The following is a 12,099-nucleotide window of genomic DNA, read 5'->3' as shown; positions in this document are numbered from 1 at the left end:
GAGTACCAGAGTAGGGGGAAGGAATGGGGACAGACTGGAGGCTCTGTGCTCTCGGCCACCTGCCCAAGTGCACTGGGGGCAGCGCTGCCCATCAGCCCTCCCTTCTCCCCAAATAGATTACCTGCCCCTGCAGGTTGCCATGGAGAGAGCAGCAGGCTGGAGCCTGGGCCCTGAGGGGGCTGTATTCTTTCTGGATGACAAGAGAGAGAAGCAAGGAGAAGGCATGGAGCAGGAGGGAGCCATGCAGCCAGAAAGAGAAAGCATAGATCCTAGGAGAACACCAGGAATGCCATTAAAGCTGTATCCACGCTCACCGTTTAGCCCCATGGGAGAACTACTGTAGATGGGCCCTATCTATCTAAGCTGCTTACATGGCCCCCATCATATCCGGGCACCTGACACTCTTTCATGTATTTATCCCACCCCTGTTCAGCAAGGTAGGGCTGGTATCCTCAACCTGAGGCTCAGCATTGCACGGGACAGAGCAGGGATCCGAACCCTGGTCTCCTGCCAGCGCTCTGACCACTGGGCCATCCTTTCTTTCCACTCAGCTGAAGCACCAGGTAATTGAGCCCTGCTCCGAGCAGGCCTGAGCTCCCACAGGACAGCAAAGGCACAGCCGTCTGGCGGCAACCCTGCGGAGCTGTTTAAAATTAGAGCATTGGAGGTGAATACTGAAAGAAACCGACCTCCAGGCCCTTACTGCTGTGGGTACACCCCACTCACCATGAGCACACGGCTCTGCACCCGTGCCAACCAGCTGGAAACAAGAGTGCTAAGGGCACCCGCGGGGCCCGGCTGCAGATCGCGTAGACGTACCGAGCGAGCTGGGGTGCAGAAGCCTGAGTGATTCCCCAGGGTTCCAGGCGGGCTTGTGCAGCCTGCGATGGTGCCTGTGTTGCCGTGGTTTCAGTGCTCCAGTACCCAAGCAAAGCAAGATTTGGGCTAGCTCAGGTCCGTCGACATGAGCGGCAATCCCAGCCTGCGCTTGCAGTGCAGACACACAGCGAGAAAGGTTCTCAGCTCTGCCGCAGACACCCTGTGAGACGCTTCGCCCCGTGCCTTTCCTCGCTGGCACAGTGGGGACAGTGACACAGCCACGGGGGACTGGGAGGAGGGATCTGGCCAGACAGGTGGCCATGGGTACCCTGCAGATGATCGCTGGCTGGCGAAGGAGGCGGCAGGAGGAAGTGGAGGCAAAGAATGGAGAAGAGGGAAGCAAGCGCTGTCAGCCACATGGAAAGAATTCAAAGCGAACGGCAAATTCCAGCACGAAGTGCGGCCATGCAAGAGATGCCCCCTCTGCTGCAGTGCCCGGGCCGTACTGGGCCCTGGCTGGGAGGGATAGTCCCATGTTCCAGTCTAAGTCAGAAACATTCACTGCAGGCCAAACGCTCTGAGGAGTGCTGGGGAGCTATGCCAGAGAAAGGGAGGGTTCCAGGCAGCACCGAGGGCTCAGGGGTCTCTGTCCCCTCAGGCTGTCTCCCTTTTGTGTTTGTTGGCACACCTTCGCACAGCGACTGCATCATGGGGTGCGTCCTCGCCCTGGGAGGCAGCATTAGGAAGTGGCATGACATCACCACAGGCCCTGATGCAATGCGGCACCATGGAAGCATACCGTTCAATAGTCAGCTATACTGCAGGCCTTGGGCCCATCGCACCTTCTCCTTACTAGGAGCCCAGCCACATCTGGGACTCCCTCATTTTCCTCTAGGCCAGGCTGGGGGATATGGGACAAATCACCAAACCCTTCTGTGAATGGCACGACAGGAAAGAGGTAGGGACAAGGAGCCACTTCTTCCTGAACATCCACCCCCTGCTTCCCACCCTGCTCACACTGCCCTATGGGCCCCCTAAGAAAACCTATAGCTGCACCAAACATGGGGGGCCCTCTGGCAAACTGCAGGGCTGCAAGATGCAGCCCCATCCAAGATCCCGAGTGACCACTGGTCAAGAACCTGGTAGTGACCCAAATAGAGCCCAGTGGGAACGTCAGCAGGGGAGACAGACGTGATGGGGAAGTCCAGCCATTCACCATATGGAGGGACCCAGCATGGCGAGATGCTGGCCAAGCCCTTCCGAGTGGTGGTGGAGGAGTCTCTGCCGTGTGGTAGGCTGAATGGTTCTGGATGGCCAGGAGTACCATGGGTCAGCTGGGATGGGGCTGAGAATGGCTCAGGCACCAGCTCAGCAATTCTCCAGACTGTGCCGGCAGAGCCCTGAGAAATGTCTTGGCTGCATGAACGCCAGTTATGTATGATGTTCATGTTACTCTGCACCCCTGGGTGGGAGCAGGAACTGAACGAACAACCTCTGGATCTTAAAAGCAGGAGCCTCAATGGGTGGAGCGCAAAGAGCCGACCCAGAGCCCTGGTGGGCTCAACAGTCTCTCTCTGGCCCAGCCAGTACTGGAGTGGGTGCAGTCCCACCGCACGATGGGCCGCGGAGGTGTAGTGAGGGAGGTGATAACCACAGACGACGCTGGAGGACAGGACTGGTTGCCCAGCAAAATGGTGCCTGGCTCATCATATCCTCAGCAAAACTCTCAATTTCAATGGGAAGGTTTGCCCGAGGGAGGACTGCAGGATCAGGCCCCTGGCTGGATCAGACAAACAGTCGTTCGGAGCACGTCCAGATGAACACACTGACAATTTAGCTTTCTGAATGGGGGGAGCAGCAGGCGCCAATGAGCTCAGTAACATGACATCTGTCACTAGCACAGCAGCTTCACTTTACTACCCTCCGTTCCAACCAGCCTACTCTGCCTCACCCCAGGCACTAAGAACGTAGGACACAAACGACTACACAACCGCCCCAGCCACCCCTCTCAGAGCCATTACTCGGATGGAGTTTGACTTTTCAGGAGAAAGGCAACAGTCTCGGGGGCTGTCTGAGCTCAGATTCAAGACAGCGGTGAGCTTTATGTTAGGGTGGTTCTGATCTTGTTTTATACTTAATTTCAAAGGGATACAATTGCGAGAATGGATGTCTCTGAGAAATTAGTGCACTGTAGCTCTGCATTGCTGGTTGGAGTCTTTTTAGTTGTTTTCTGGTTTCTGAGCTATTAGGGGCCGTGTTTTCAAGCGGAGATTCCAATAAAATCACCTGACTCCAGGAGCTAGGAGGTGAAGGAAATCATCAAATCTGCAAGGCTTGTAATCCACAGATTCCAAGGCCAGAAGGAATCACTGTGATAATCTAGTCCGGCATCCTGTATAGCAAAGGCCAGAGACCTGCCCCACAATAACTCCTTTCAAACTAGTGCAGACCTTAAAAAAAAAAAAATCAAAATCTTGATTTAACAGTTGCTGGTGACAGAGAATCCACCAAGATGCTTGGAAAATCGTTCCAAAGGTCAATTGCTCTCACTGTTAAAAATTTACACCTTATTGCCAGTCTGAATTTGGCTAGCTTCATCTTCCAGCCATTGGATTGCATTAGACCTTTGTCTGCTAGCCTGAAGAGCCCATTAGCAAATATTTGTTCCCCAGGAAGGGTCAGGTGGGCTGGAGACCCCAAGCTGTGACATTACTGCTATTTTTAGTAATGCACGCTAGCGGGGCTGGAGTCTGTCTACCTGGGCTGAGAAGCTTATGCCAGTGGCAGGGCCCCATGAGTCTATCGCTAAAAGGCAGATTCTCTAGTCCTTTACTCATTCCTGTGGCTCTTCTCTGACCCCACTCCACTGTATCAACATCCTCCTTGGATGGTGGGCCCCAGAACTGGACACCGGACTCCAGCAGTGGCCGCACCAGTGTCAAACACAGAAACAGAGAGTTGGCAACACCCAAGAGAGAGATTTTGTCGCTTGCACCTTTACGTCTCGGGCCAGGTCCTCAGCAGCACCAGCTCAGGATACGTCCCAGGATTTTCTAACTGACCACGTGTCACTTAGGACCACGACAGCACCATGCAACATTCCCTGAGCGTAACCCCCTGCTTTGGGCTCTGTGAGGGCAAGGCTGTGACCTGGTGCGCGAGGAAGTGCTAACAAAGCAGAGGTGCACAAAGGGGGTGTGGGGTCAGACTCCCAGTCCTCACACCAGGTATGATGCCAAGTGGAGGGGACATGCTCCCCCCTTCCCTGGCTCTGTGCCTCCAGTACCGCGCTGGCAGGATGGGTCTGGTGCCAGGGCGGCTCCTGTGGCCATGCTTCCCTCCCTTTCTTGGGCTGCAGCCAGCCCCTGCACTAGGCAGCAAGGTGGGGTTGGGAAGGAGCAAGGGGCCTCCATCTCCTGAGTGTCCTCTGCAGGAATCTGCTGCAACTGCAGTGCCTGAGAGCAAGTATAGCTCCCAAAAGGGGTGCGGAGGAGGTGGGGCCACGCCTCCCCCCTTCCACAGTAGCCAGTACTTCTGGGAGAGCTTTATGCCGGCTTTTAAAGGGTGTTGGAGCAGGAGTTCCCCTCTGCCTGCCAGGGGCTTCTGCAGAGCATGTGTGTGCAATACACGGGGCACAGAAAGGCCCAGTTTCTGTCCACGGCTCCGTGCACTGGGGCATGGACACCACCATCTAGGAGAGGGCAGCACAGCAACTGGCACAGCGGGAACCCAGCAGGTTGGTCCCCCGGCAATTTCCCTTTTTCTTGTCCCTAGACTCAGCCCTCTCCTGCCACGGCGAGGGGGAGCGCGTCTGTCAGTCCCTGTGCAGAGCTCCCAGTGAGCTGCAGCAGTTGCTCCTTGCTGGGTGGACACTTCACCAGTGCTGGCTCCTGTTGTAGCTGGAACTAGCTGCACTGCCCCACAGCTCCCCGTGCTGGGTGGCTCACGTGCCCTTGCACAGGCACCGAGTCCAGATTTACCCAGCATACAGACAGACAGGGGGCATGTCTACATTGCAGTCGCAGGCGTGATTGCAGCTCAGGTGGGCAAACCTGTGCTAGCTAGATTAAAGACAGCACAGCTAACACGAGCAGTGGCGTGGGCTCTACGAGCCCCCTGGAACCGTGGGCATGTATTCACGTTCCTGCCAGCTAGATTGTGCCAGCTAGATCAAAGCTAGTGCACGTCTGCCCACTCAAGCTGCAATCACACCTCTGATTGCTGTGTAGATGTACCCAAAGCCTCTCATACGACACACGGAAGCAGACGCGCGCTCTTGAGAGTACAGATGGATCTCAATGTTTAAACTCACATACACACACTCAGCAGCCCCCCCTTTCCCCACTTGCATCTACACACAGTGTGAATCTCATCTCTCTTCACACTGGTTTTATCTCATGGCCTTCAGCGCAGTTCCTCCTGATTTACACCGGGGCTAAGAAAGATCAGGCTCAGTCCCTGTGCATACAGCTGTCTCCCTCTACTCCCGTATGCTCCCAGGAAAATACACCAACCCAGATCTGGTGCCTGGCACCACAAAGGCCCATGGCAGCTGGGCGGAGCCATTGCAGGGAAAGTCCTGGAGCATGGTCAGTGCCGACAAAAACTTTGGAGAATTTAGCTGCGAACTCTATCAGCTCTCTACTGAGCATGTGCAAAATGAGATTTTTCAAAGGCCAAATGTTTTTTCATGGGAACATCCTGGACACAAGGATGATCCATCAGTCAAATTCCAAGCCCTCGCTCCAAAGCCCAAAGGTGTGCGAACTTCTCAATGAAACTGCTGCAAGATTCTTTTTTTCACATGGGCAAAACAATGTATTTTTTCCCCTAATCTCGTTCTTGGAAATGGTTAAACCATTTTGGCTGACAGCTGAAATCAGGCTGAGGCAGCCACATGACATGGAAAATTTCAGCCCGAACAGTTAAAGTCTGCCAAATTTCTAAAGTAACTGAAAACAGGGTCTTATAATGGGAAGTATTGGGCAACCTTAACAATAAGCAGTGCTACTTTAGAACTTCTCAAACCTGAAGGCTCATCTGGCTTCTGGTTCCCAAGGGGACCCTCTGAACCCTGTGAAGTGGGTCATATCCATACAGGTGGTTTGAGAGGGCCATGGATTGGAAACTAGTGAGCACATGCAGGAAACTTTGCAGAAAGATCCCAATGCCTCCACCAAGAAACTTGACACTTCCTGGCAATGAGATGGGGACACAAAGCCGAACCCCACGAAAGGTGACAAAGCAGCAAAGACAAAAAGCTGCTTGTCACTGGGTGAAGCTGGAAAGGTTCAGTATAGCCACGGAGGGTTCAGTATAGCCTGGCTCAGAGCGCTCCCCTCTCTCCAGAAGTAGCTTGTGGGACATGCCAACATCTGGCTTCTAGTGATGAGGAAACAGGTTCTTCTCCTCTTCCTTTCATCTGGATCCCGCTGCTGACATGCTGAGGATTGGAGCGTAGAAGGAGCCAGCTGGTTGTTTTCTCTAGCCTTAAGGCTGGTGACTGTTTGGGATTCAGCTTTCTAACCGGACCCCTGGGAAGTTCACGGCAGTTTTCACACAGTCTCTCTCAGGTGGGAGCCTTGGAAAGGAGATGCCGACTGCCCCTTCAGAGTGCTCACAACATATTTATTAGCAGGGAGGGGAAAAGCCTCTGGGGGTTATCCCATCTCGCTGGCTTTTTAACTGTCTTGGCCCATCCAAGAGCCAGATCAAAGCTGGCTCATCTATCGACGGGAGGGGGCAGGAAAGCAGCAGATGAGTTAATGAAGAAAACATCTTGCAGGTTGTTCTCAGCCATCCGGGGGTGATGCATGCCCTGATGCATGCCACCCTCCCAACATCGAGTGAGCCGCCAGCGGGGAGCCTCCTGTCAAAACGCCTGGCTCTCTTCCCCAGGGATAAGGCTCTGCTGACGGGGGGAGGCACTACACATGCTGCCACCCAGCCGTCTGGATCCACAGGAGCTACACAGCCGTACAGTCTGCCAGGGTACCTCCAGCCCAGGGGCTGCAGATTTCATTGCTGCTGCTACCATGTGTCTCCTGCATTAGACAGGGCTGGACGAAGGTTGGGGTCTGGGATGTGACTGACAGCTCTTTGTCCAGTGCAGGGTTAAACCAGTCTGTAAGCAGCAGTCTCCAGAGAGGGGTAATTCCCCTGGCCCAGAGAGGGGAAGGGCCTGGAGCCCCTCCTCTCCTGCCTGCCATGGAACTGCTCTCTCTCACAGGCCTGGCCTTATGGGACTATTCGCTCTCCCTGATGTCCCACCGGGGGCTGGCAAATTGCATTTCACTTATCTGTTCCCCAGAGGAGCCTGTGCTCTGCATATAGCACGCATCCCCCACTGGACTGCTCCGTACCCATACAGGGCTCCCCATCTGTCCCATGCTCCATCTCTACAGGATGGGCAATACCTACACCCTACACCAGAGTCATGGGACCAGGGTGTGGGGAGCACATGGCACCTGGACCCTCCCCCAGGATGGGACTGGGGGGCACATGACACCCGGACCCTACCCCAGGATGGGATGGCAGGGGGGGAATGACAGGACACTCGGACCCTACCCCAGGATGGGGGCAAGGGGTGGGGACACCAGGACTTTATTTTCTCCCCATTCTTGCTGGTTTCCCTTTGAGTATCCAACATGACAGCTGCAGAGAAACCAAGGAAAGGCAAAGGGAGCAGAGAACTGCCCCCACAGATGAGGAGAAGGAGAACCAGGGGAAGAGCAGAACTTCCCCAGCCATTCAGCGAGGCTAGGGGACAGGCCAGCCCCCAGCGTCCCATGGACAACCTTGTGCAACCAGCTTAAGCTCACTCACTCTCCCATTCATTTTCCCCCTCCCTCTTTTGCTGTGTTGTTTTGCAATTGTCTGGCTGGAAGGCCTGGCCGGGCTGTGAATGGAAGGCCACTAGCCCAGCCCAGCAGTGCCATTTGCCAGGTGCTAGTAACTAGTCCCCAGCTCTCACTTGCCGCCTGTCACCTTGAACAGCCTGACAGACCAGATGGCGCCGCTCGCTCTGCTCCGTGTGGATTAAAGCATGAAGTTTAATAGCTAGCCACTTAAGGAGGGAAGGGAAAAAAGGGTCCAAGAAGAGGGCCATTCGTTTCAATAATGCAGCTCATCAGGCTCTGTGACGGGTACCTAGTTTCTGCTCTCCTTTCCCAACGTGGACTCAGGTCACACTGAAATGGGTCTGGAGGCCCCAGCTGGGCACCCCATAGATGTCTGTCTGCAATGTGTACTCAGTAATTCAGGGCCTCAGGAAAGATTCAAGGCTGGGACAGCAGGGCGAGTGGGCTGCTGGTGGGGACTGAGAGGCATCTGCAGAACAGGGTGGAATGGCCAGGCAGGGTTTGCAGCTTGCAGATTTAATAGATCCCAAGGCCAGAAGGGGGCACTGTGATCACATAGGAGATCAGACTAGATAACCCCGGCCAGCGAACTTCCCCAGAATAATTCCTACTGTACCAGTGCAGAGTCCAAGGGGTAGCGGTGAGGTTCTATAAAACACAGTCAATCTGGATTTAAAAATCGCCAGTGATGGATGAGCTGTTCTTGAGGCAGGGAGTGAGAGAGGAGACATTTCTCCCAGTGAAGTCCACTCGGATCAGAGCCAGATTTGGCCCTTTGATCTGACTCCCTTTGGCCCCAGTCCTGGGCAGAGGGAAGTCCCTGCCAGCACCTGCACTTCTGTCCCCATACTTCTGAGGCGGTGCTGCCCGTGCGCCAGAGAGGTGTTCAAGCCCCGCTGCAGGAACAGGGGTAAAACCTTCAGCTGCGAAGGCCGTGTCTGCACTAGCATTCCCCACTTGATCTACCACCACTGCAGGTCCTGTGGCATGCTCTGGGGTAGAGGAGTCGCCAGCAGCATTCTACCCCTGTGCTCGGTGCCATGCTAGCCAGCAGGGTGGCAACAATGCTGGCAGACAGCGTGCACCAGGGCCCTTACTGGGGCTGGGGCAGCAGTGGGGGATTCCAGGGGAGAAAATCTAGCACAGGCCCAGCCAGCCCCGTCCAGTGGCAACATTACCGGGCTTGCTGGCAGACAATCCAGTGGCTGGGAGATGATGCCAGCTAAGGACAACGTGGAAAGAGGTGCCTGTGGGTAAGCATAAGGGCCGTTAACTCCCCTTTGGATTGGCTTCTCCTCCATCAGCTGGAGTCCTACCCCAGCACTGGGTGTCTCTCTCAGAGCCCAAGCCACTGGGTCCGATGCAGGAACCCCAGGAGCCAGTTCTCTAGCTTGCATCATGCAGGAGGTCAGACTAGAGGGATCATCTGACCTTCCTGCCAGTGGACCTCTAGGTGTATGTGTGCTGGGGGCCAGGTGTGGCTCCTTACCTGTGTGTTGATTCGGATGGCCCCAATGGAGGGAATTTCGAAGTAGTAACCTATGCAGAGAAACAAAGCAGGGAGCTGTAGACACATGCCCATTGCACATAGCCTGGTACCTCCCCATTCGCCCTTTCCCCAATGCCCTTCCTCCTCACAGCCTCAGAGCCACGAGGATGTGATCCCAAAGTCCCACGGGTACCACCTGCAGGGATCCCTGAGCTAGAGCCCCAGGCCCTGGAGACAACGGGCCCTGGGTGGGAAGAAGGAGCCAGCAATGGACGGGGGAGCAGGATACCCAGTCGCTCTCTTTGGATTGAAACCAGGATGGGATTCTACAGGCAAACAAACAGATGGGGCTGTGAAAAAACCAGAAGGACAGGAGCTGTAAGGACCAGAACAAGAAATGAATCCTACAGGGCAGGAGCAAAGGGTAAGCACAAAGCTGGGGGTGGGTGGAGCCCAGGGCTGGCAGAGCAGGGGGCTGTGGGTCAGGAGTGATGGGGATGGGCAGAACTTATGGGTGGGAGCCCAGGGCTGGGACAGTGGGGGTGGAGGAGCTGTGGGTTGGGATTCAGAGGTACCGGCAGGGCTGTGGGCATGGAGGGGAGCCCAGGGCAGGGATAGCAGGGGGCTGTGGGTTGGGATTGAAGGGTATGGGCAGAGCTGGAGGGGAGGAAGAGGGGGACAGCAGGGCTGGAATAGCATGGGGGATGCAGGTCCGAATGAGCTGTAGGATCAGGCCCATGTGGAAGAACCTGAGCCCAGGCTCTGCTGCAGTTGTCAGTCTACAGAGCATTTACACCATGCCACACAAAGCCCTGGGAATTCAGGAGGCAGTTTGTAAAGTGCCCCTCCCCCACATAAAATGATAACGAGGCATCAATCAGCTTTAAAACAGACCAGTGATTTGGGAAACCTGTCAGTGGTCACTTTTGATCTTCGACGCCCCCTTGTGGCGAAACCAAGTGACATAGCAATTCTGCCTCAGTTTCCCCTCCATTGCTGGAGTGATCACTATCTAGCCCAGGGATCTCAAACTCAAATCACCACGAGGGTCACATGAGGCCTAATACATTGGCCTGAGGGCCGCACCACTGACACCTTTTCATACAAACATACAAAAGCCCCCGCCTCTGCCCCTGCTCCCACTCCACCCCTTCCCCAAAGTCCTCGCCCCAACTCCGCCCCCTCCTTGCCCCTATTCCAACCCCTTTCCAAAATCCCAGCCCTGCCTCTTCTCCGCCTCCTCCCCTGAGCGTGCAGCTCCCCGCTCCTCCCTCTCCTTCCTGGAAAGTCCTGAGCGCTGGGAGGTAGGCGGAGGAGCAGGGAGGCAGTGTGGTCGGGTGTGGGGTGAGGGGCAGAGTGGGGGGAATTGGCGCCTACGGCGGGCTGCAGGAAATAGCTCCGCGGGCCGCATGCAGCCCGTGGGCCGCGTGTTTGAGACCCCTGATCTAGCCTGCCTGTTGATTTTTTGCTACAGCCTCTGCCCTCTTGCCAGGTCACTAGTGATCCTATTCCCTTGCAGAGTGTTCGAGTCCCATGGATCAGGAGGCCAGTCGCCCTAGGTAAGGGGTGTACATTGCTGGTCTCTTCAAAGCATGGCTTGCCAGTTCAAGGCCTTAGTAAAACCTCTTGCTAGGTTTGGCACGGGAACCCAGAGACCCTGTCTGAACCCGTCAGAGTCACCCTGGGGGCTGCTCTTTGAGAGGATCCGGTTTCTTGGGCAGCATCTCACCAGTCTCTGGCTGAAGGCTCCTGCTCCTAAGCCTCCCTGGTAGCCACCCCTCCCATCCACTCCACAGCTCTCTTATCTCCACAGCCCAGCTGTGAGGCCAACCATTAGCCCAGCTAAGCAGGCCGGCAGCTTTCCCTAGTAACACTCCAGCAGCCGAGAGAGCATGTGCTCCCCTGGCGCCGGGGCCCAGCGTGAATCCCCTGAAAGAGGTCGATTTGCAGAGAGCGGGTTCTCTGCATCCACCGAAAATCAGGCTCCCAAATCACGGGTCACCTTCCAAAACCTTGGCACTCGTATGCTGAGTGAGACACAGAACCGGGACCGCACCCCAAGAGTCCATTGCTGTAACCGCTGGACAGCCCCGGGTCCCCATGAGCGAGACATGGAAGGGAGTTGATAAGCCATAACGAGCATTACCCGCTGTGGGGCTGCAGCGTGGTAACTGAGACTCAAGTAGAGCTAAGAGGGGTGAGGAACAGACACTGTAGGCGCATGGTGCATGAATTCCTAGACGTGCTGGGACTGCGGAGGGCACCAAGACGATAGCTGAATTAACTAGCCCGGGGCTTGGTGGGTGCCTGCGACTGATACAGCCAGGTGAGGGGGAGATCCCTGGCCAGGGACAAAGGAGAGCCAGAAGCAGTGCTGGCTAGGGAAGAGGCAGAGACGGGGGGCAGCAGGTAGAGAGGAGGGAGAGAGACTCGCAGGAATGGAGAGGTGGGGAGGGAGAGTCCCTGGCAGAGAATGGAGCCAGGAGGCTGCTGAAGAAGCCCGGGGAAGCGATATGCAGTGGGCTCAGTGAGCGGTGGTGTGAGTGCAGAGTGAAGGCTCCTCACGGCTCCCCCACAGAGCAGGTCGTAGGGAGAGGGCTTGGCATGGCAGACACGTTCTTCAGGCAGGAAAGGAGGCGGGCTGAAGGCAGGAGGGGAGAGCGCTGGGCCAGGCCGAGTGGGCAGAGCCCCATGTCAGGCCTCTCCAAGCAGTGTGGGGAGAGGGGGGGGACTAGCTGCCTCAGCCTATCCCTGGTCCTGAGTCAGCTCCCGGGGGGAGGCTCACTGCTCCTTGGAGCCCAGTTGGCTCCTTTGCTCATGGAACCCCGCCCCCCAACCCCACTCCTGGGCAGCTCTGCTACAGGGTGAGGCCCTCCCCATAATCTGCTCCATGCCCCCTAGTCTGCATTCGTGGCAGTGACCCCCACAAGC

At 56.1% G+C, this 12,099-nt stretch overlaps 1 protein-coding gene across 3 annotated transcripts in view; it reads right to left on the bottom strand.

Annotated features, from left to right (window-relative positions):
- Window positions 1–12,099, bottom strand: part of CACNA2D2 (calcium voltage-gated channel auxiliary subunit alpha2delta 2) — a 599,591-nt gene that overhangs the window by 57,656 nt on the left and 529,836 nt on the right. For all 3 annotated transcript variants that reach the window (XM_048856900.2, XM_048856901.2, XM_075130629.1), the window contains exon 14: window positions 9,169–9,218. In XM_048856900.2, coding sequence (XP_048712857.2) covers window positions 9,169–9,218 — 50 coding nt within the window. The remainder of the gene's footprint in view (window positions 1–9,168; window positions 9,219–12,099) is intronic.

The sequence above is a fragment of the Caretta caretta genome, chromosome 7 (genome assembly GCF_965140235.1).
Source record: "Caretta caretta isolate rCarCar2 chromosome 7, rCarCar1.hap1, whole genome shotgun sequence".
Taxonomy (NCBI): Eukaryota; Metazoa; Chordata; order Testudines; family Cheloniidae; genus Caretta; species Caretta caretta.
The sequence above is the reverse complement of the archived record's forward strand: the minus strand, read 5'-3'. Positions and strand labels throughout refer to the sequence as shown.